Source organism: Schistocerca piceifrons, chromosome 1 (assembly GCF_021461385.2).
Source record: "Schistocerca piceifrons isolate TAMUIC-IGC-003096 chromosome 1, iqSchPice1.1, whole genome shotgun sequence".
Classification (NCBI taxonomy): domain Eukaryota; kingdom Metazoa; phylum Arthropoda; class Insecta; order Orthoptera; family Acrididae; genus Schistocerca; species Schistocerca piceifrons.
In genome coordinates this window covers 1,058,080,029-1,058,103,828 of record NC_060138.1, presented here as the reverse complement: position 1 = coordinate 1,058,103,828, position 23,800 = coordinate 1,058,080,029, and the positions used below count along the sequence as shown (strand labels likewise).

Below are 23,800 nucleotides of genomic sequence, written 5' to 3'. Positions count from 1 at the left end.
ACATGATTGAAGTATCCTAACAAGCCAGTGGTCACAGAACTTTGTTTGTCCAAAAAACACAAGATGGATTATGAGCATACCAAGAGCTTGGCCCAGACTTCTAAATACCGGGACAGCATTGTCAGAGGCCATCAAAATTCGCACCAGAGATGAACTCAACTGAGACTGTGGTTATAATCTTAGCAAGGCACAGAAACCAGCACGGAGTATAATTAAAAAAACACTCAGCAACGAAAATGATCTGCCGAGCTGGGTGGACGTAGCAAGTACACACACTGCCACAGATGCCGACCCCTGCGCCCATACGGGGTGTGTAACGAAGATGGCCACCAGCCCTCAGGAGCCCATTTCCTTTGCGCACCTGACGATGACAACGTGTCTGATCGCCAAAATATTGTGCCTGTTGGCCACTATCATCCGGCAGTACACCTATGGACTCTTTGATCAACAAATACGGCGGGAGAAACTGAAGAATCAAAGCATTATTAATTTAACTGATGCATCTAGGAAGAGCTGTTCTTACATGTGGAGAAAACTCTGTTAATTTGACAAATATTTGTACTGCTTCAGCATGTGAGCTTGTTGTCGCCATTCCCTGCTAGCCAACAATTGAGCATGCCAACTAGCAAACTCAACAGTGAATATTACTCTGTGTTAGACGGGCTTAGGGTTCACCTAATTCCAGACATGCTTAATTGGGTTTATATCAGCAGGTACCTCACATATTTGGTCAGTTCCTGCCTCGTGAAGGAACATATTCAGAAGGTGGGTGCAATGTGTTTGTGTGTTACCTACAGTCTTTAAAGACAGTCAATACTGAAATGTTGACTATAGGTTGGCGGATTCTGTCTCGATACTGTACAGCATTAAGTCGCTCTTGAGAGTGCTGAGAGGTGTCCGATACCTGTACACGGTACTGGACTAATACGTAAGTGACCCATCTCAATGGTGGTCACATTGGACAACCTGCCTCAGATTTACAGCGGTTCCTGGCCTCATCTACACTCTTCTGTGACAGTTGCCAGTTGTCATATAAAGCCTGCACTTGTCAGTGAAGAGAATCAAATGCCATTGACTCATGTTATATTCCAGATATTACCCCCCCCCCCCCCCCCCCCCCCCACACACACACACACACACACACACACACACACACACACACACACACACCAGGGGGTCCACAACTCTTTTGTGGATACGTGCGTAGCGAGCACAAGACCCCGAGCTAATGTGGCCTTCCGTCCTTTCTGGGCTGCATACCTTCCTTTTCCGCATCCTTCCCCATCCCCCATCTTCACTGCCCCCTCACCCCTGCCTCTTTCCTTCCCTTTCTCCCCCTCTGGGAGTATGTTTTGTGCCTACGTCCGGAGACAGACGCTCGAAAGTGTAACACATTCTTCGCTTTCTCTGCTTGCAAGTCTTCAGCCTTCCTTTGTCCTTACGTTTTCCTTACCTCTTCTCTTTACCCTTTTCTCCGCTGCGGCGTTTGAGACCCCTCTTCTTTCCTTTCCCTTTCTTTGTTTTTCCCTTTCTCTTTTTTCCTCCCTGTGCATGTCTGAAGGCCTACCCACGCATTTCCATGCGTAGCCAGTGACGGGGTAACGTGTAATTTCCTGCCCCGGGTAGACAGGTAGGACATGTACGTACCTCCTGGTAACGGCCAGGCCCAGGGAGGGGTGATTACCCTAGCTGATACCTCGAAAGTGCCGATTGGTCCCTCCGTCCGTTTTTCAGGAGGTGTGAACAATCACCTAAGGCGGGAGTGCCCTCAGAGGGGGGCCCCCATAAGGGAGGAGCGCGCCATCGGAGACGCCGGTAATCATGGGGGATACTTCCGCAATGGTTTCCTCATCTTCTACTATATCTGCTCACGAGCGTAAGTTCAAGGAGTCTCAGCCACAGACAGTTCTTCCATCGTTGCCACAGTTCCTTGTTGTTTCTCGTTCTGACGAAGATCACGACTTCTCCACGGTCAACCCTTTCATTATTCAGAAAGGTGTCAACGCAATTACAGGTCCTGTAAAGTCTTGTTCCAGATTACGAAATGGCACCTTGTTGTTAGAAACAGTCTGTGCCCTCCAGGCACAAAAATTGCTGCGTACTTCACTGCTACACACCTTCCCAGTCTGGGTGGAAGTGCACCGCACTTTAAATTCCTCACGTGGGGTTGTTTACACACGCTCCCTCGACGGATTGCCCGACAAGGAAATTCAACGCTACCTGTCTGACCAGGGCGTAAGGGCTGTTCATAGTCATGAAAAGGGTTGGCACGAACATCGTTCCAACCCGTACTGTCTTCTTGACATTTGACAGAGTTCAATTCCCATCGAACAAAAAAGCGGCCTTTGAGATAATTTCCGTTCGCCCTTACATCCCAAACCCTACGCATTGCTATCGGTGTCAGCGGTTCAATCATACCAGCCAGTCCTGTTACCATCTGGCCTAATGTGTCACGTGTGGCAAGGATGCCCATGAGGGTGCTTGTCCACCTCCATCCCCCTCGTTGCATCAACTGTATGGGTGACCACGCTGCTTCCTCTAGAGATTGCCCCATTTTTAAAGACGAAAAGCTCATTCAGGAAATCAGAGTGAAGGAAAAGGTGTCGACCTTTGCTGCTCGAAAATTATTCGCCAGTCGAAAGCCCATTGTGCCTCAGACAGGTAAATACAGCACTGTCCTTGCCTCTCCTTGGCCAACAAAGGAGGTGGCCACACAGATTTGTGATCTCACCTTTAGTGCCACGGTCGTCAGATCGGCCAGCGCAAAGATCACCCGTTCAACCTCCCCACTTTCGCCTGCTCACTCTGTGGCTCACCCTTCATCGGGTTCTGCTAAATCTCGAGCACAAAAGTCAGACACCCAGACTTCCAAAAAAGAGCCTACTCGTGAAGATTTTTTTATGTACCCCAACTTCACAACCATCGGTTCCTCCTACATCTAAACATCCTGTTTCCAAGAAGGCTAATAAGAAACCCAGTTCCTCTCCTCCTCTGCCACGGCGTGTCTCGTCTACAGCACCACCTGGCGGTAGCCGCCCTCGGCCGTCTTCTGTGTTGCTGAGGCGCACTGCTGGTGGCCGATCAACCGGCTGATCGCTGGTGGCAGGAGCTGCTCCTGAACAACCTATGGATCAGGATCTTCTGCCTTCGGCTGAATGCTGTTCCACGCTGTTGGTCGCAAGCTCTGAGCAGTCGTTGAATTGACGGCAACCTTGGTCACATTCTTCCATTTTCTGTCCACCCTATGTCCATTATCCATTGGAATATCCGCGGCATTCGAGCCAATCGGGATGAATTGTCGATCCTCTTAAGATCCTACTCGCCGGCCATCTTCTGTCTTCAGGAAACAAAGCTGCATCTCCACGACCGCTTTGTTCTCCCCCATTTTCAGTCCGTCCGATTTGAGCTCCCCTCTGTTGAAGGCACTCCAGCACATGGAGCACTCATGATTCTTCTCCATTATCACCCAATCCCCTTAAACACTTCCTTCCAAGCTGTCGCTGTCAGTCTTTCCCTTTCTGGATACACCTTCTCTCTTTGTACTGTATATATTCCATTGTCCACACCACTGGCACGAGCTGATCTCCTTCATCTTCTTGGTCAGCTTTCACCGCCCTGTTTGCTGGTTGGGGACTTCAATGCCCACCACCCGCTTTGGGGATCTCCACATCCTTGTCCGCGTGGCTCACTATTGATAGACGTCTTCCACCAAGCAGATCTTGTTTGCCTCAACACTGGGGACCCTACATTTTTGTCTGCCTCCACGACAAACTTCTCTCATTTGAACCTTCTGGTCGGTACTGTTCCGCTAGCTCGGCGCTTCGAATGGTTCGCCTTTGCTGATACACAGTCGAGTGACCACTTTCCATGTGTCCTTCGATTGCAGCCACAACTGTCGTGTATGTGCTCGCGACACTGGAAGTTCGCCCAAGCTGATTGGACACTTTTTTCGTCTCTAGTGACATTCGATGACGGTCACTTTCCTAGTGTCGACGATGAGATCACTCATATTACAGACGTTATTCTTACAGCTGCGGAATGTTCAATACCTCGCACTTCCGAACTGCCCCGGCGCCCCCCCAGTTCCTTGGTGGAACGAGGCATGCCGTGACACAATACGTGAGCGGCAACATGCTCTTTGCGTTTTCAGACACCATCCTACTTTGGCCAACTGTATCCGCTATAAGCAGTTCCGTGTGGGATGCCGTCGCGTAATCCGCGATAGCAAGAAGGCAAGCTGGAACTTCTTTACTAGCTCATTTAACACCTTCACTCCGTCCTCGGAAGTTTGGAGTCGGATTCAACGGTTATCTGGTGCGTCTAGTTTCTCCGTGGTCTCTGGGCTCACTGTCGCGCATGATACATTAGTGGACCCCCGTCGCAATTTCTAACTCATTGGGCCAACACTTTGCCGAGATTTCGAGCTCTTCAAATTACCCGCCAGTGTTTCTCCCGAAGAAACGTGCAGCGGAAGTGCAACCTCTTGCTTTCTCCTCTCAAAATTGCGAAAGCTATAATACTGTTTTCTCCATGCGGGAACTCCAACATGCACACTCTTCTTCTCGCTCCTCCGCCCTAGGACCGGATGGTATCCACATCCAAATGTTGCTGCTTTTATCATACCATAGTCTGCGATACCTCCTTCGCCTTTATAATCGAATTTGGACTTTTCCCAGACAATGGCGGGAAGCTATCTTCGTTCCTGTTCTGAAACCTGGAAAGGACAAACATCTCCCTTCTAGCTATCGCCCCATTTTTCTGACGAGTAATGTATGTAAGGTTTTGGAGCATATGGTGAATTGCCTTTTAGCTTGGTGGCTTGAGTCCCGCAGTCTTTTAACACCTGCCCAATGCGGTTTCCGAAACCATTGTTCTGCAGTTCACCGTCTCGTTGCTCTCTCCACTTATATCATGAATAATTTTCTCCGGAAACGCCAGACAGTAGCAATACTTTTTGATCTGGAGAGTGTATAAGATACCTGTTAGAGGACAGGCATCCTCCACACACTGTTCTCTTGGGGCTTTCGAGGTCGGCTGCCCCTTTTTCTTCGTGAATTTATGACAGAGCGCACATTTAGGGTGCGGGTGAACACTACTCTCTCCCGTACTTTCTCCCAAGAAAACGGGGTACCCCAGGGCTCCGTGCTAAGTGTTGTACTGTTTGCCATTGCCATAAATCCAATTATGGATTATCTCCTTCCTGATATCTCGGGCTCCCTCTTTGTGAACAATTTTGCGATCCACTACAGCTCTCAACGGACCAGCCTTCTTGAATGACGTCTTCAAGGATGTCTCGATCGCCTCCACTCTTGGAGCATCGATACAGGCTTCCGCCTTTCTCCCAGTAAGACCGTTTGTGTTAATTTTTGGTGTCATAAGGAGTTTCTTCCACCTTCCTTACATCTAGGACCTGTCACCTGTCCGTTTTCGGACGTCGCTAAATTCTTGGGTCTTATGTTTGACAGAAAAATGTGCTGGTCATCCCACGTTTCCTATCTTTCGGCTCGCTGTCTGCGATCCCTCAACACCCTCCGTGTCCTGAATGGTACCTCCTGGGGAGCGGACCGAGTGGTCCTTCTCCGCCTCTATAGCACCTTGGTGCGCTCGAAATTGGACTATGGGAGCATAGTTTACTCCTCCGCTCGGCTGTCTATTCTTCGGCATCTCGACTCTATACACCAACGTGGATTATGTTTAGTGTTGGAGCTTTTTACACCAGCCCTGTGGAAAGCCTTTATGCTGAGACTGCTGAACCTCCGCTGTCCAATCAGCAAGCAGTCCTTCTGAGTCGTTATGCTAGCCATCTGTCTTCCGTGCCTGCTAATCCAGCCCATGACATTTTTTTCGACGCCTCCTTTGATGTAGGGTATGCAGGCCGCCCCTCCTCCCTACTACCACCGGGAGTCCGATTCTGTCAACTGCTCCATTCTCTTTCCTTCCGCTTTCCTAAAACTTTCTTGACAACTTGGGGTACAGCACCACCTTGGCTCCGTCCCCAGACCTGCCTGCTCCGTGACCTTTTTCAGTTTCCCAAGGATGGTACCCCTTCACTTGCTTATCGTCGGGCATTTGCTGCCCTATGTGCACAAATGAAGGAAGCCACATTTATTTACACTGATGGCTCAAAAACATCGTCTGGTGTAGGGAGTGCCTATATTGTTGGCGACACCCCAAGTCGATTTCGGCTTCCCGACTAGTGTTCGGTTTATACTGCGGAGCTCTATGCTGTTCTCCAGGCTGTCCAATACATCCGTCGCCATCAGCGGATACAGTATGTTATCTGTTCCGATTCTCTCAACTCTCTCCTCAGTCTCCAAGCTCTCTACCCTGTCCACCCTCTGGTCCACCGGATTCAGGACTGCCTCCACTTGCTCCACTTGGGGGGCGTCTCTGTGGTGTTCCTCTGGATCCCAGGACACGTTGGTATCTGTGGAAATGAGGCGGCCGATATAGCGGCCAAGGCTGCAGTCTCTCTTTTCCAGCCAGCTATTCGCATGATTCCCTTCGCCAATCTACGGAGTATTTTATGTCGTCATGTTGCTCTTTTATGGCATGCACATTGGTCGACACTTCCCAATAATAAATTGCGGGATGTGAAAGCTCTTCCCTGTGCTTGGACCTCTTCCTCCTGAACGCGTCTTTGGGAGGAGGTAATTTTAACTAGACTCCGGATAGGCACTGTCTTTTTAGCCATCGACAACTTTTAAGTGGCGATCCTCCCCCACTCTGTCCCCACTGCTCTCAGCTGTGGGCGGTAAGACACCTTTTTATTGAGTGCCCCTATTTTACTCCGTTAAGCGCTCGTCTACAGCTGTCGCCTGATATATCTTCCATTTTAGCGGATGACACGGGCTCAGCCGATCGCGTTCTTGAATTTATTAGTGCCAGTGAGATGACGTCAGTCATTTGAAGCTCTTTTTGGGGACAACCAACCCCCTTCTGTAGTGGTTTTTTAAGCTTTCCTTCTGTTTTTGGTTTTCCCCACTTTTTTGAGTTTTGCTCCCATTGCTGCTGGTTTCCAATTTAATTTTTTAGCTTTTTTTAAGTCACAGACCGGGCGCTAATGCCCGTAGCAGTTTTGTGCCCTAAAACCATAACAAGAAAATAAAAAAATCTAGATACGGCCCCCTTGCCCACCTTTTTTGTACTCCACAGCAGTGTAGTTTTTCAGTGTAGTTCACCTAATAACCAAATTGATCATGTGGAGATGATTGCGTAATGTTTTGGTTGACACAGCCCTCCTATTTGTCCCAAAAAACGAGCCCACGGTTCTGTTGCATTCTCTTTGGATAATTTGTAGATAGTGATCATCAGCTGGTGTTGAGCACAGGCAGCCACTAAGAGGCAGATCTTCCGTTATTCTGTAACAGCTGAATGTTCGATATTGCTGTGGTATGTGCCAATTCAGTACGCAACTTTGCATTTTTATGGCCCTTCAAGTCTAAGCTTCAATAGTAGTGCAGAAGCCATATTCTCCTGTTCTCTGTTGGGGCTCCCCTGAGGGCTCACTGTTCTTTGGCAGGTTCGTGCTTGACTACAACGGAACCTCAGCCTTTGCAGCATCTTTTCTGTTCTGTACTGCATATCTACCGTCTTGCTATTCTCTTCCCCCTCCCTTGAGGAACATGTCTGGGATGGTTTTGGAAATATGTTTGGCATTTTCAGCAGCTGATATCAGAACAGCCTCTCCACTGTTTTTCATTCCTTTTTTCCTTCCTTCATTCTCCTTCTCCTACCCATTCTCCTTCCCCTGCCCATTCTCCTTCCCCTGCCCATTCTCCTTCCCCTGCCCATTCTCCTTCCCCTGCCCATTCTCCTTCCCCTGCCCATTCTCCTTCCCCTGCCCATTCTCCTTCCCCTGCCCATTCTCCTTCCCCTGCCCATTCTCCTTCCCCTGCCCATTCTCCTTCCCCTGCCCATTCTCCTTCCCCTGCCCATTCTCCTTCCCCTGCCCATTCTCCTTCCCCTGCCCATTCTCCTTCCCCTGCCCATTCTCCTTCCCCTGCCCATTCTCCTTCCCCTGCCCATTCTCCTTCCCCTGCCCATTCTCCTTCCCCTGCCCATTCTCCTTCCCCTGCCCATTCTCCTTCCCCTGCCCATTCTCCTTCCCCTGCCCATTCTCCTTCCCCTGCCCATTCTCCTTCCCCTGCCCATTCTCCTTCCCCTGCCCATTCTCCTTCCCCTGCCCATTCTCCTTCCCCTGCCCATTCTCCTTCCCCTGCCCATTCTCCTTCCCCTGCCCATTCTCCTTCCCCTGCCCATTCTCCTTCTCCTTCCCCTGCCCATTCTCCTTCTCCTTCCCCTGCCCATTCTCCTTCTCCTTCCCCTGCCCATTCTCCTTCTCCTTCCCCTGCCCATTCTCCTTCTCCTTCCCCTGCCCATTCTCCTTCTCCTTCCCCTGCCCATTCTCCTTCTCCTTCCCCTGCCCATTCTCCTTCTCCTTCCCCTGCCCATTCTCCTTCTCCTTCCCCTGCCCATTCTCCTTCTCCTTCCCCTGCCCATTCTCCTTCTCCTTCCCCTGCCCATTCTCCTTCTCCTTCCCCTGCCCATTCTCCTTCTCCTTCCCCTGCCCATTCTCCTTCTCCTTCCCCTGCCCATTCTCCTTCTCCTTCCCCTGCCCATTCTCCTTCTCCTTCCCCTGCCCATTCTCCTTCTCCTTCCCCTGCCCATTCTCCTTCTCCTTCCCCTGCCCATTCTCCTTCTCCTTCCCCTGCCCATTCTCCTTCTCCTTCCCCTGCCCATTCTCCTTCTCCTTCCCCTGCCCATTCTCCTTCTCCTTCCCCTGCCCATTCTCCTTCTCCTTCCCCTGCCCATTCTCCTTCTCCTTCCCCTGCCCATTCTCCTTCTCCTTCCCCTGCCCATTCTCCTTCTCCTTCCCCTGCCCATTCTCCTTCTCCTTCCCCTGCCCATTCTCCTTCTCCTTCCCCTGCCCATTCTCCTTCCCCTGCCCTTTCTCCGCTTCACTGTTTCAGTTTCCTCTCTTTCTTCTTCCTCCCTGTGTGCTCCTGAAGGCCAGCCCCGGGTTGACACATAGCGTTTGCATGTACCGCCTGATACAATCCAGGCCCAGGGAGGGGTGATTGCCTAAGCTGCTGCCTTCCCAAATTGCTGATTGGTCCCGTTGTCTGCTGTTAGGGAAGTGTGACCTGGGTGCGAATAATCACCTAAGGCGGGCCCAGTTGGAAGAAGTGCACCATCGGAGATGCTGGCAATCGTCATCCTCACAGTCACCTTTCACTAAACGTAAATGGAATGAGGCTCATAATTCAAAGACCCTCCCAACTGCACCACTGTTCCTTGTGGTTTCACACGCTGAAAATGGTCAGTCCTTTGCTACAATAAATTTGTTTATTATTCAGAAAGCTGTTCAAGCAATTGCTGGCCCTGTGAAATCCTGCTCTCATTTACGCAACGGCACTTTGCTTTTGGAGACAACTTCTGAGTTTCAAGCATAACTACTACTAGCAACACTGCTCCTCCATGGCTATCCTGATCATGTTGAGGCCCATCGAATGCTGAATTCTTCTCGTGGTGTTATTTACACTAGGATGCTTGATGGTCTGACTGAGGCAGAAACACAAACGTACCCCCTGATGGAGTGTCATTGCAGTCTATTGCATGACAAAAAAGGTAGATGCAGTCTAGGTGTCCACACACTATTTTTCTCACTTTTGATAGAGTGGTGCTTCTGTCACAGATCAAAGCAGGCTATGATGCACTGCTACCTGTGTCATTGGTACAACCACACTCGAATGTCCTGTTGACACCCGGCCAAATGTGTAACATGTGGTAGGGATACTCAAGAGGGTGATTGTCCACCCCATTCTCCTCACTATCAATTGCAATGGTGGCCATGCCACTTCCTCCTGAGATTGAGCAGACCATCCAGGAGATCTGGGTAAAGGAAAAAGTACCTTATCCGGTCACTTGCAAGTTGCCATCCAGTACTTGCAGTACTGTTGTTGCTACATCTTACTCCACGAAGGACATGGCCACAAATTCAGTATGGCTGTTGTAAAATCGCCCAGTGTCGTGGTAGCCCCCATCTCCTCCTCCATCTCTGCAACAAGCCACCAGGCTTTCGTCTTGCAACACAACCAGCAAGCCGGAAATGACAGAAGGAATACTCCTGCGAAGACTTCTTTCGTCCCTCCAGCCAACGGACATCTTAGTCCTCCTCTGACAACCAGAAAGGCTCCAAGAAATCAAAGGCAAACAGTCTTCTCCTTCACCAACTTGGAGATCCTCTTCGACGGTGTCGCTTTGTGACACCCTTGCCCAGCCGACCTTATTGTCGCCAGTGTGCACTGCCAACTGTTTTTCTACCCTGGAATCTGCAGACCAGCAGAAGGAGAATGCTGACACCTCTATAGATCTCGTGGAGCAGGATCCTCCAGCCTCTGCTCCCTTTAGCAGTGAGTCTTTGAAGGCTGGTACTGCAGTCACAGAGGTGACACCGGTTCACTTTTTTCCCTCCTCCCTTTCCTGGACACGGCTCTCCTCCAGTGGAACATTCTGGCCTTCGATCCATCAGAGGACTTTCAGCTGCTCTTGGAATCATAGTGTCCACTTGTTCTCTGCGTCCGGGAAACAAAATTCCATCCTCATGACCGTTTTGAGCTCTCGCATTTCTTCCCGATCCGCTTTGACCTTTTCCCGAGGATGTCATTCCATCTTGTGGGGTAGTCATGCGGCTTCAAGCTGTTGCAGTCTGCATTTTCCTTCCTCACTTGACCTTTTCACTTTAGGCTGTTTACATACCTCCATCATTCGGTGTCATGAGGGCAGACTTCATCCAGCTATCTGGGCAACTCCCTGACCCCTTTCTGCTACTCGGTGACTTTAATGTGTCCCATCCCCTTTGGGATTCTCCCAGAACCTATCAGAGAAGTGCCCTCTTGGCTGACCTCAGTCAACTTAACCACATCTGCCTTAACGTGGGAGCAACTACATTTCTTTCAGACTCCACGCACACCTATTCCCATTTTGACCTCTCCTTCTGCATTGCCAGCTTGCCCGTCGTCTCGAGTGTCTGTTTTCTCTGATTGTACTCGAGTGACCATTTCCTGTGTGCATCCATTTGTTGACTCCTACCTCACTTAAGATCACACCCAAATGGCAGCTTTCTAACAACTGGAGGCTTTACTCCTTCCTGGTGACCTTCAATGAACAACATTTCCCTAGATGTAATACCTTACAGACGTTATCCTTACCACTGCAGAAGGTTCTGTTCCTCGCACTTCCTCTTTACCATGCTGTGTCCTGGTCACTTAGTTGACTGAGGCATGCTGTGAAGCAATTTGCTCACGGAGACGTGTTCTTTGCATTTTTAACTGTCATGCTAAGATGGCTAACTACATTTGTTAAAACAGTTGCGTGCACAGTGTCAGTGTGTTCTTCAGTATAGCAAAAAAGCTAGCTGGATTTCCTTTAACAGTTCCATCCCCTCTTTTGTTGTGTGGGCCAACCTCTGATGGCTCTCTGGGACCCAATTTTTGGCTTGACAGTAGCAAATGATGTCGTGTGAACCTTATTGCTATCTCCACACCTTGGGCCGCAATTATGCAGAGATTTCGAGCTCCACCCACTATCACTCTCTGCCCTCAATCGGAAAACACGTGAAGGCAGCTTGGGCATTTCCCTTCTCTCCTCAGAATCATGAGTGCTACAGTGCCGCCTTTACTATGAGGGAGCTAGATCGTGCTCTCACTTCATCCTGATCCTCTGCCCCAGAGCTAGACGAAGTTAACATTCAGGTGTTCTTGCAGACCAGCACTTTCTCCTTCATATGTACAATCACATTTGGGCAGAGGGCACATTTCCCAGACACTGGCGTGAAGCTCCTGTCATTCCCAAACCTTCCTTCTAGATATCGCCCAATTTCTTTCGTCAGTTGTGTTTGCAAGGTGATGGGACTTATGATTGGTGCCTAGCTGGTATGGTGGCTTGATTCTTGCAATTTACTAACCACTGCACAGTGTGGATGTCGAGCACGCTGGTCTGCAGTTGACCATCTCTTCACTTTGTCAACTTGTGTCATGAATGCTTTTCTGCGGAAATAACAGACTGTGGCTGTGTTCTTTGATTTAGAGAAAGTGTATGACACTTGCTGAAGGAGTGGTATCCTTCGTACTATCTACGTGTGAGGCTTTTGTGGCCACATGGCATGTTTCCTTGAGTAATTTTTAAAAGACCAAGTTTTTCAAGGTATGTGTGGGTTCAATCTTCTTGGACACCTTTATCCAGGAAAACGGTGTGCCTCAGGGTTCTGTCCTGAGCCTCGTCTTCTTTGCTATTGCCATTAACAGTGTTATGGCCTGTCTCCTGTCGGGTATATCTGGCTTCTTTCTGTTGATGATTTTGTGATCTATTGCAGTTCTTGACAGACTTGACTCCTTGAATGGTGTCTTCAGCAGTGTCTCGATCATCTTTACTCATGGAGCATTAACACTGGCTTTCACTTTTCCACTGACAAAACATTTTGTATGAATTTCTGGTGGTGCAGTTGGTTTCGTCCACCGTCTTTAAATCTTGGGCCTGTTGCTTTTCTGTTCTTCGAAACTATGAAATTCCTGGGCTCACGCTCCCTAGTGTCTTATTTGGCTCTACTGTACGTGGTCCCTCAGTGTCATACATGTCCTCAATGGTACTTCCTGGGGAGCACATTGGATCACCCTCCTCCTTTTGTACCAGTTCCTGGTCCCTTTGAAACTGCACTATGGGTGTTTCATTTATGAATTTGCCCATCCGTTCCTCTTACGCCATCTCAATACTATCCACCATCGTGGCATGCCATTGGCCACTGGTGCCAGTTGAGAATCTGTAGCAGAAGCTGCCAAACTGCTGCTGTCATACCGCTGTGACTTTCTCCTAAACAGAGATGCATGCCGTATGTTTGCCATGCCTGGCCACCCATCCCATGCCTCGTTCTTCGAAGACTCCTTTGATTGCTAGTGTGGGGGGCGTACCTGTTTGTTACCTGCTGGAATTTGCTTTTAGCTCTTGCTATGGCAGCTTAATTTCACACTACTGGCCACTTTCCTGATGGGTGCGAACCCTTCGCCACCTTAGCTTCGTGTGGTGGCCCGTGATCACATTGGCTTTCATTAGATTCCTAAGGACACCACTCCAGGCTTGCTTTATTGCTGTAAGTTTCTCGGCTTTTGCACAGAACTTCACTGTAGTACCTTTGTTTACACTGATGGGTCTTGGACTGACCATGGTGTCGAGTGTGCCTTCGTCATTGGCACCAACCATTTTTGGTATCGGCTTCCAAAACACTGAACAGTATTTACCGCAGAGCTCTTTGCCCTGTATCAGGCCATGCAGTACATCAGACACACAGGCTTCTTAATTGCATCATTTGCTCTGACTCTTTGTGCCTCTGTGTGCTGTACATCACCCATCCCTTAGTGCAGTGTTCCAAGAAAGCTGTCACTTGCTCACTCTTAATGGAGACACTGTAATATTTATGTGGGTTCCTGGTCACGTCGGTGTGACAGAAATGAGGTTGCTGCCAAGGTTTTACTCCTCGTACCTCAGCCCACTAGTTCTTCAATTGCGTCTAATCATTTGTCATTTGTCACTGTGGTGTCACTTTGGCATCACCACTGCCCCCCCCCCCCCTCCTCTCATGGGAACAAGCTCTGGTAAATGAAGCCTCTCCAAGCTCCAAGCTTCTTGGACGACCTCCTCTCAGCCCTCTGGCCGTGAGGAGATCATTTTAGCTAGGTTGCTTATTGGGCACTGTCTTTTAGCCATTGCCATTTAAGTGCTGCTTCCCCACCATTTTGTACTCATTTCCCTCTGCCTTTGATTGTTTGCCATTTCCTGATGGAATGCCCTCTTTTTAACCATTTGTTCTCATTTGTGTTTGCCTTCTGAGTTGTTGGCCGTTTCAGTGAACGAGCGAGGTCAACCGCATTTTACTTTTTATTCGTCATAGCGATAATGTGAAAGAAATTTTATCTTTAGTTCAGGACTGTTTCTCTATAGAATATTTTGTGTAACTTTCTCAAAGTCCCTGTTTTTATCTGTCTTTCCTTCTGTCAATTGGGCTGAACATGTAGTTGTTTGTAACTCTTTTTTCTATCTTTGTTTTCTATGGTTCTGACATGGGTGCACATGACCCTAGTTGGTGATGCAGAATCTCTGTTACACAGATTGTGGTATTCTGTAGTCAAGAGTGTTTGGAGTTATAAATAAATAAATGGGCAATTTTGTTGCACAATATTACGCGCCGGAGTGGGTGCAAAAAGGGCATGATGTAATAGATAGGTAATTGTAAAATTTTTGGTTGGAATATCATTGGCAGCAAATTTTTTATAAATTGTTTTCAATTACTAATTATATAAAAAAGTTAATTACACAATAATACTGTCCTATCTCTAAAGCCAAGTTGCTGAATGAATGTCTGTGACAGTTGGTGGCTTTGTTACCAACAGCACTACGCTGCTGCTTGTTACACCGCGTCCCTCACCCATCAGTAAACCGTGTGCAACAGTGAGTTGTAAGAGTGGCATGTGGGACTGTCACCATGGCAACGTTTATGAATTTCAGAGCTTGGATTGGCATTAGTCACCTCCACAGTGCCCTTCGTGTGCGGCAAGTGTCGGGCATACTACTAGTGACCTGACTATAGAAATAAGAAAAGTGTTTTATTTTCTGTTTGATGTTTCAGATTTTTGTGCCAAATTTATTTTTAGTTATAGTGAACTACATGTTCATTATTTACAAATGTATTATTCTCTTAAAAACGTACAGGTGTGAGCCAGTAATTGCTAGCAGCTATCATTAACATATTACACCAATAGAAATTCTTCTGCGTAAGAGAAGGTTTTGCCAAGTAGAATCTTTTTCAGTTTGTTTTCAGATGCTACTTTGCTGTTGGTCAGGCATTTATATCACTGGGTAAGGGATAAAAATTTTAGTTGCAACATTATTTGTGGTATTATTTTGGTGATAAATACAACCTTAGTGTGGAGCAATGAATCTCATTTTTTTCTTGTGGTACTTTACAACGGACTTCCTGAGGAAATAAATGTACCGTGAAGCAGTAGCCAAATACAACAATGGGAAATCCAGGTTGGAATGTAACAATGTTGAAAAGAATAGTTGCTATTCACCATAAATCACACACACACACACACACACACACACACACACACACACACACACACACACAGTCTCTGGCTGCTGAGGCACAAGATCATTGGTGTAGTACCGCTTGTACAAAATTGAATATGTTGTCTTTTTCTAAATTGAAAGTGAGACCATTAATAGAAAATGGTACTTTTAAGAACGTTATTTACAGTTTCTGCTGTTTCTGTATGTATGAGTGATGACAATAATATTATCACCTGTAAAAAGAACTAACTCTGCTTTTATATTAAATGGAAAATCATTTAAATATAGGATGTCGTAGGAGGAAATGTCGGTAGTCAGGGGTATGACAGGAATGCTCTTTTGAAGCAAAAAACTTCATGTTAACGTATCCCTTATTCTGAAGGGTTTCCAAGATAGAAAATGTTTAAAGTACATATGTTTTGGGGCTGCTGGCGACCATTACATTTAAGTTTATGGGGTTTGATGAAGTCTGAGGGGTACAAATGAAAGATAAATATGCAATATGAACTTCTTGGTTGCATCATTAATGCTGCTGGCCTCATTAGTGAATGTGCAAAGGACTCTGCCAAGCAAAACATGTCCACTGAAGTTGATGGTGGGGTATTCGAACATTAATTGTGAACTGAGCAAGAACTGTAATGTAATGTGATGTGTACAATAATGCTTAGAAGTGTATATGTGTTAAAAATATGTATGTTTCAAGTGATACTTTTTAAAACACACGTTGTAATGTTTATTTACTGTCATACATTTGTAAACCTGACTAGTATTGAATGATACAGAAAATAAATAACAATGTATATTAAATGTGTTTTTCTCAGAAACTGTTTGAAATGAAGGACATGGCCCTATGAAGTTTTTTGCTTCAAATGATCATTCCTGTCATATCCCGTTCCTTCAGGGACATTGTGTTTGAGGAACAATATTTCTGTAGTCTGTGACTACTGCAGGGTCTACACTTGTTCTTGGCAACAGATGTATTTCCCTTTTCCTTTCACACGGTGCTTTAATTCCTCTGGTGAGCTTTTTTTTACATGACTGTTGATTAGCTTATGTGGAAAGTTGTTTTCAAGAAATGACATGGAATTTATCATGGAATAGATTAAATTTAATATCAGCATTTGATTTATAATAAATTTAATCCCAGTTCATCTCTTGTAAACTATTCTAAAAACTTGTGGATTAATTAATTATTCTGATTTCCACTGTGGAGTATCAGTACTTGCAAGGCACTATCCTGTTTACCCTAACAGAGTATCATGATCATAGAGAGCATTTCTTGCTGTTTTCTTACTTTGTGCTTCATCAAAGAACACATTACCAATTAGGATCCTGTTGTCTTTATCCATCTGTGTTGGAAAGTTAATTACTCAGATAGAATTGTAGGATCCAAATTAGGTTTCCAGATTTGTTTTCCTGTCAGAAACCTTCAGGAAATCTAAATCTCCATAGACCATTAACTGTTTGCTGCTGTCTGATAGCAAAGTAAGGAGTCTAAATTCGTCATAAACGATTCAAAATTTCACTGTGGGGATCTGTATACAGTTACAATTAAAAGTGAACTATTTTTCAGTATTAATTCAAAAGCACATACTTCTGTGTGCTGATCACCATGAAATATACTGGTCTTAATGATTTTTGAACACGTTTTCTATCTCAAAGATCTTATTTTTTATTAAAACATTATAATACAATATTGGTTAATTAACATTTCCATTTGTTAATAAATATGAAATTGAAATAAAAGTAAAGCAATGTTAATATTGCGATTCAAACAAATGCCTTCGTATTACTAGGCGCTACACACTCAACTATGGCAGCTATGTTAAGTAGTTGGCAATGTTTTGTTGTTAATAGCATTAGGAAATAAAAATATCAGAGGTGATTTTAGTATTGTTGTACGGCTTTGTGATATTGTTATCCGGGCACTGTCCTTCAGATCTCGATTACGTGAAGGAAATCGAAGAGGGCCTGACTGTTATGTCCCTTTGTTAGTGTCTCTCTCAACTGATCAAGGTTTGTGTAAAGTTAGTGTGGGGCGCTTCACTGTAGCTATCCAGTAAAATAGCCCTCATATTGTTTAGAACTCTCCCCATCTTTTCATATTGAGATACTATCATGCTCTCATTGACTTTAGAAAATTGAGCTCTCCCACTTTGCTTTATCATTTGATTTTGTGTTGTGTTTAATGTTAAACTACCTGTAACTACAGGTAATTATCAAAAATAAATTTTTCAACTTGGAATAAATCTGTAACTGTGATAGTAATCATCATGTACATTGGTTACAAAGAACTTGTTTCAAGACTCCCAGGAAAATAATTTTAATGGGAAGAGTTACCGATTCCAAAATATGCATGTACTTTAATCAAAATCAGTAGTAAAACAAGGCATTAATAATAAAATGCATATTGTAGATGCTAGTTCACCATTTGCGCAGATGACACATTAAACCTCTGTTAAATCATATGTTTAGCAAAATAATTCTAGAATTTGAACCATAATATGTTTGTAAACAAACAGGAGGTACTTGAGGTCAAGAAAAGGAAGCAGTGGGAGTGTCATTGCAGGACCAAACCATTTTGAATCCATGCTGGATATTTCGAACTCCAAGGCCATTAATGATTGTTAGTGAGTAATGCGGCCAGCCATAAATACTTTGGCTTTGAAATAAAAGCATTTAAAAAGTAATTGTGGCTGCTTGTGTTACTCACCAACTATTTTGAGTTAGTTGTTATTGTGCTTACATTGCAAATATATTTCCTGACTATATAGATAGCATCACACTCGAGCACTATCTTATTCTTCCAGTAATTATCAAATATTTATGTTGGGTTGGAATTAAACAGCTGGTTATAGTACTTCCCCCACTCACTCTGCTGTTTTCCCCCAATTTCTGCCCACAATTTTATTCTTAGCTCGTAACTTCTCTTTACAACGTAAATACCTATGCATAGTTCGTTGCTGCCATCCTAACAGTTTTCATGGGGGTGTGGTGAACAGATGAAGGAAGCTCTGTCTACTGAAACCCAACATATTGACAGCTGCCAGAATAGTAGTCGGGTTGTGAGCATAGCAGGCCACATTTTCTGCACACAGTTTTCACATTACATATCTGCTTTCGGATTTGGCATAGCATGACATGATAATCACTTCATAATGGTTATGGTACATACTGGTGCTGTATTGTAAGATCACTAATGTTGGCAGCAGCCAGACAGAAAATACTTGTTGACCCAAAGTCAACCAGCTTCAGCTGATCCAGAAATGGGGGAACTCTCATGTAGAACATTGTGAATAAAGTACACTACTGTCACTCCCTCCTTACGTACCTATGTGTATCTTGCTTACTTTCACTCTCATTCCTACTGGCTTAACCTTCATGTATTATCTCTAGCCCTGTCCCCTTCTGCTTGTATTTCCTCTATCTTTATCATATGCTTGTTCTCCAGCTTTCCTAACAACATTCTTCTGTCTTCAGGCATATGCGCTCCTGCTGGCACAAACTGACAAACAAAGGATAAATGGGGAGCGTATGAATAATAATGCTTTTTTTTTTTCCTTTTCTTTTAAGGTGAAGAAAGTTTCGACCCCAGTGCAGTTGGAGAGGCAGCCGAAGTAGTGCAGGACCGTGTGTGTGATGATGAACTTATACTTATCAAAGGGTAGGAATTTTCACCTCTGGTAATCATTATGTTGACAGTAAAGAATGAATTAGTTATATTTGAAAATTTCTTGTCATACAATTCAAAGTGGTTGTCTAACATGAACCTAATAACATTATAAGGATGTAATAGAGGGAAACATTCCACGTGGGAAAAATATATCTAAAAACAAAGATGATGTGACTTACCAAGCGAAAGCGCTGGCAGGTCGATAGACACACAAACAAACACACAAAATTCAAGCTTTCGCAACCAACGGTTGCTTCATCAGGAAAGAGGGAAGGAGAGGGAAAGACGAAAGGATGTGGGTTTTAAGGGAGAGGGTAAGGAGTCATTCCAATCCCGGGAACGGAAAGACTCGCCTTAGGGGGGAAAAAATGACAGGTATACACTCGCGTGCACCCATATCCATCCGCACACGCACACACACACGCATACGCGCACACACACACACGCATACGCGCACACACACACACGCATACGCGCACACACACACACACGCATACGCGCGCGCGCGCGCACACGCATACGCGCGCGCGCGCGCACACGCATACGCGCGCGCGCGCGCACACGCATACGCGCGCGCGCGCGCACACACGCATACGCGCGCGCGCGCGCGCGCGCGCACACACGCATACGCGCGCGCGCGCGCGCGCGCGCACACACGCATACGCGCGCGCGCGCGCGCGCGCACACACGCATACGCGCGCGCGCGCGCGCGCGCGCGCGCACACACGCATACACGCGCGCGCGCGCGCGCACACACGCATACACGCGCGCGCGCGCGCGCACACACGCATACGCGCGCGCGCGCACACACGCATACGCGCGCGCGCGCACACGCATACGCGCGCGCGCGCGCACACACACGCATACGCGCGCGCGCGCGCGCACACACACACACACACACACACACACACACACACACACACACACACACACACACACACACACACACACAAAAAAAGCAGATGTGTGTCTATCGACCTGCCAGCGCTTTCGTTTGGTAAGTCCCATCATCTTTGTTTTTAGATATATTAACATTATAAATGATACTAATAATTTTGTTTCAAAATACACACGACTACTTAAATAGTTGGACATTTTTTGGATTTATTGTATATCATGTCCTAAATGTGACTGGAATGGTGCTTTATGTTTGTGGTATATAATATTGAGTGAACTCAACTGTTTTAATGATTAATATTCCTTTCCACTCTTTAAACAGTTATACATATTGGGTGGTTATAATTAAACCGTCACTGCATGAGAGGGCCCGCATGAAAAAAAAAAAAAAAGGTTATCACAGGACACTGAAACTTTGTGGAAACATTTGTAAGGATACACAGATGAGAAATAACCAATAAACCCTCGAAAGAAACATGTTTTAATTTGCACCTGATGGGGTAACATTGTTAATTGCATACCATGTTTACATTCCAGGTTACAAATATTGCTCAATGTGATGACCATCTGCATCCATGACAGCCTGGAAGTTTGTGCAGATGACATTTCACAATTTTTTGCAGCATTTTTTGAACAGTGGACCATGAAATATTCAGCTGTCCTGATGTAGCTTGTGCAATGCTGGAAGATCACAAATTGAGTCCAGCATTCTCAGCCATTGCAGCAGTCATAATTTGTGGCACAATTGACCGTTGGCCTCTCCCATGCGCCATTCCGAAATTGTCAGTTAATTCAAATTTCAAAATCATATTCTTCAATCCTGGTGTGGAAGGAGGACCACTCCATATTCCTTTAATGCCTCAGTGCTTGTGAAGAGCAGAAGCACTATTGTTGTTGGTGTGATAAACCAGCTTTACAATTAAAGCTCTGCTCACCTTGTCCAGACCAATGTTGACTGGCTGGAGCTGTAACGCACACTGATGCTTGTGTTTCAACCCTATGTTGCTGTACCAGTACTGGTGCCTGTTGGCAGGTCATGCCAATAATGCTTCTAACAATGAGAATCCTGCAGTGTGCAATCTGTACATCATTCCTATAAAGTTGGGTACCCATATGGTGAAAAATTTTCCATCTGCAACGCCTCAGATAGTGAAAGTTTAATTGTAACCACACTGTATTATCATTAACTTGCATCAAGAATGAATGTTTCACTTTGAGGCAGTGGGTGCACTGTTTTGAAACAAACTGGTAGGCCAAAACTGTGTGCCAGACCAGGTTCAAGTCCTGTCCACAGTTTGTCTTCCAGGAAATTTATACATGCATCCAAATGAGAAGAATAGAATTTTTTGTACCATGACATTTATTTTGCAGACTGTTGGAAGTTGTGTAGATTTACCAATTTCTTTTTTTCTCCAGCCCTAAAGCCCGTACAGCAGCATCAGTCATACTGCGTGGGCCCAATGACTTCTACTGTGATGAAATGGAGAGATCGGTACATGATGCTCTCTCTGTTGTGAAACGTGTTCTAGAAAGCAAGAGTGTTGTTGCTGGTGGTGGTGCTGTTGAAGCAGCTCTTTCCATTTATTTGGAAAATTTTGCTACGTCCTTAGTAAGTAAAATCAGTGCTTTTATTAAATTAGTGATGTACATTCTCTTTACTTGACGAAGATAATATTGGGATCCAGAGACTGATGCTAATAAGAATTATTTCTCATTACAGAGTTCCCGTGAGCAGTTAGCAATTGCTGAGTTTGCACGATCTTTATTGGTAATTCCTAAAACACTTGCAGTAAATGCTGCACAAGATGCAACTGATCTTGTAGCAAAGTTGAGGGCCTATCACAATTCTAGCCAAACTAAAGTAGATCATGCACATCTTAAGTGGTAAGTCTATGTGTCTTCCTCTCAGGATCCCACAACCCAGTTTCCAAATGTATTTGCTGACTAACAGCAAAACAGAATTAAACATGTTAAACTAATTAAAGATCTACCAATTTTTTCATCAGAAAGGGTCAAATCTATTTAGAACCTAACCAATCCTGTAATAATTACTTATTTAGAGCTCTAATAACTGTGTTATTGATTACTGTAAAATATAAATTGTCATTGAATAGTGTATATTTAAAATATTTCTGCTTTCCGATAGGGTTGGTTTGGACTTGTATGAAGGCACAGTACGTGATAACAAGAAGGCTGGTGTTTTGGAACCAGCTATTTCAAAAATAAAGTCACTGAAGTTTGCTACGGAGGCAGCGATTACCATTCTTCGCATTGATGATATGATCCGTCTGGATCCAGAAAGAAAGGACAACAAATCTTACCGAAATGCTTATGAATCTGGAGAGTTAGAAGACTAACTATTTATCATTATTAAGGTTTACTTTTCATCTGCTTTTTGTGAGTGTAACAAAACTGATACTGAGGCTTTCTGACGTTAACAAGTTAACAATTGGCTAACATTTAATTAAAAATTTGTAACCATTTCTATGCTGTTGATCAGTTTGTTGAATTTTTTTTAACTGATGTGCATCATAAATCTAGACCATATGCATTTATTTTTCATCACATTTGTTACACAATTTTGAAATGGAATTAAATCAGTTTCACCAACGAAATTTGTGCTTCATTTATAGTACAAGTATCTCCTATCTGTTAGAGTTAAACCAGAACTTGCATGTGTTAAATCATGAAAAGAATGCAATCCTTTTTGTTCCATTCTGTTAAAATCGTCCGAAATTGTGCTAAACGCATTCTCTGAAAATTATTTTCAGCAGTTAGTTCATGGGCCCACGCAAATAGTAAACGGTTCTGAAAATACACTTGGTCTTTTAGCAACAAATAATCCAGAGTTAATAACAAACATCAAAAAGGATACAGGGATTAGTGGACACATGGTTGTCGTAGCGAGACTGAATATTGCAACCCCCAAATCCCACAAAAGTAAACGATAAATACAGCAGAGTCCTGCTAATCCGAACATTAGGTTAATCCGAACATGAAAAATGTTAGTCTAAGTATGGAAAACTGTGTGGTAAACTGCTGTACATACACACTATTTTAATTTACACAGTAAAGTAAACATGTTAGATAAATTGGCAAGAAAACGTTAGGTTTAAACATCGCATGACAATGAAAGAAGAGCTGTCAAACTTACTAAAATACAGCAGATATTTTATCCCTATGTTTTAGATGACAAAAACTCATTGTTTTTTGGCATAATGAAGACAGTCTTAATGATGCATAGTTGCGCCATCGTCTCGTAAACGTCAAATCAGCAGGTTTAGCAGTGGGCTGTTGCTCCAAGTAATGTAGTTCGAGCTCAAGGACTTCTGCTGCATCACTGTGTGGCACCAGCTCTCCTGTGTCGCTTTCAGGCTCATTGTCACTTCTGTCACAGCAGTCCACTTCTTCCTGGTCTTGAGCCGCAGCGGCAACTAAATCAGCGTCGGTAAGGTTCTCCAAACATGCCCTATCTGCTGCCATCCACTCATCTAGGTCTCTTTCACTAGCTTCTTCAAATCTTTTTATTTTCAACTAGGTTGTCCTAAAATTTAAGAAATGTCCTCAGTTTTCTCCACGATTTTCTCAGAGTATTTTCTGAAATATCTTGCCATGCCTCAGTCGCCCAATAAACAATATCCTTCACATTGGTCTTTATTTTGTCCACTAAAGGAATGCTATCATCTTGAATCAGCATTCTTAAAAATTGTTTTCTATAAATCAGTTATGATGTTTGCAGTATGCCCTGGTCCATCGGTTGTAGAAGTGGTGTAACATTCGGTGGCAAAAACTTTGCCACAATTTCTCCGTCAAATAATTCCTCAGTGCTGGGGTGAGATGGTGCGTTATCAATCAAAAAGATTGCATGGGGAGACAAATGATTTTCCGTACAAAACTGTCGAACAGAGGGAAGAAACTGGCCGTGAAACCATTCTTTGAACAGCTTACCATCCATCCATGCTTTCTTCTGGTGACAATAATATATGGGCAGGGACTTCATGTTGCAGTTTTTAAAAGCTCTGGGCCTATCAGATTTGCTGATCAGCATTAAAGGCAGCTTGTGATTACCAGCAATCTTGGTGCATGCTAATAAAGTCACACGAT

The 23,800-nt window shown here is 45.0% G+C and overlaps 1 protein-coding gene across 1 annotated transcript in view; it reads left to right on the top strand.

Annotated features, from left to right (window-relative positions):
• LOC124745469 (T-complex protein 1 subunit alpha) overlaps positions 1-22,311 on the top strand; it is a 73,730-nt gene extending 51,419 nt beyond the window's left edge. Inside the window, exons 10-13 of the mRNA XM_047248936.1 lie at positions 18,700-18,790; positions 21,113-21,305; positions 21,417-21,580; positions 21,843-22,311. Of these exons, the coding sequence (XP_047104892.1) occupies positions 18,700-18,790; positions 21,113-21,305; positions 21,417-21,580; positions 21,843-22,053 (659 nt within the window). The 3' untranslated portion in view covers positions 22,054-22,311. The remainder of the gene's footprint in view (positions 1-18,699; positions 18,791-21,112; positions 21,306-21,416; positions 21,581-21,842) is intronic.
• The last annotated feature ends 1,489 nt before the right edge of the window (positions 22,312-23,800 follow it).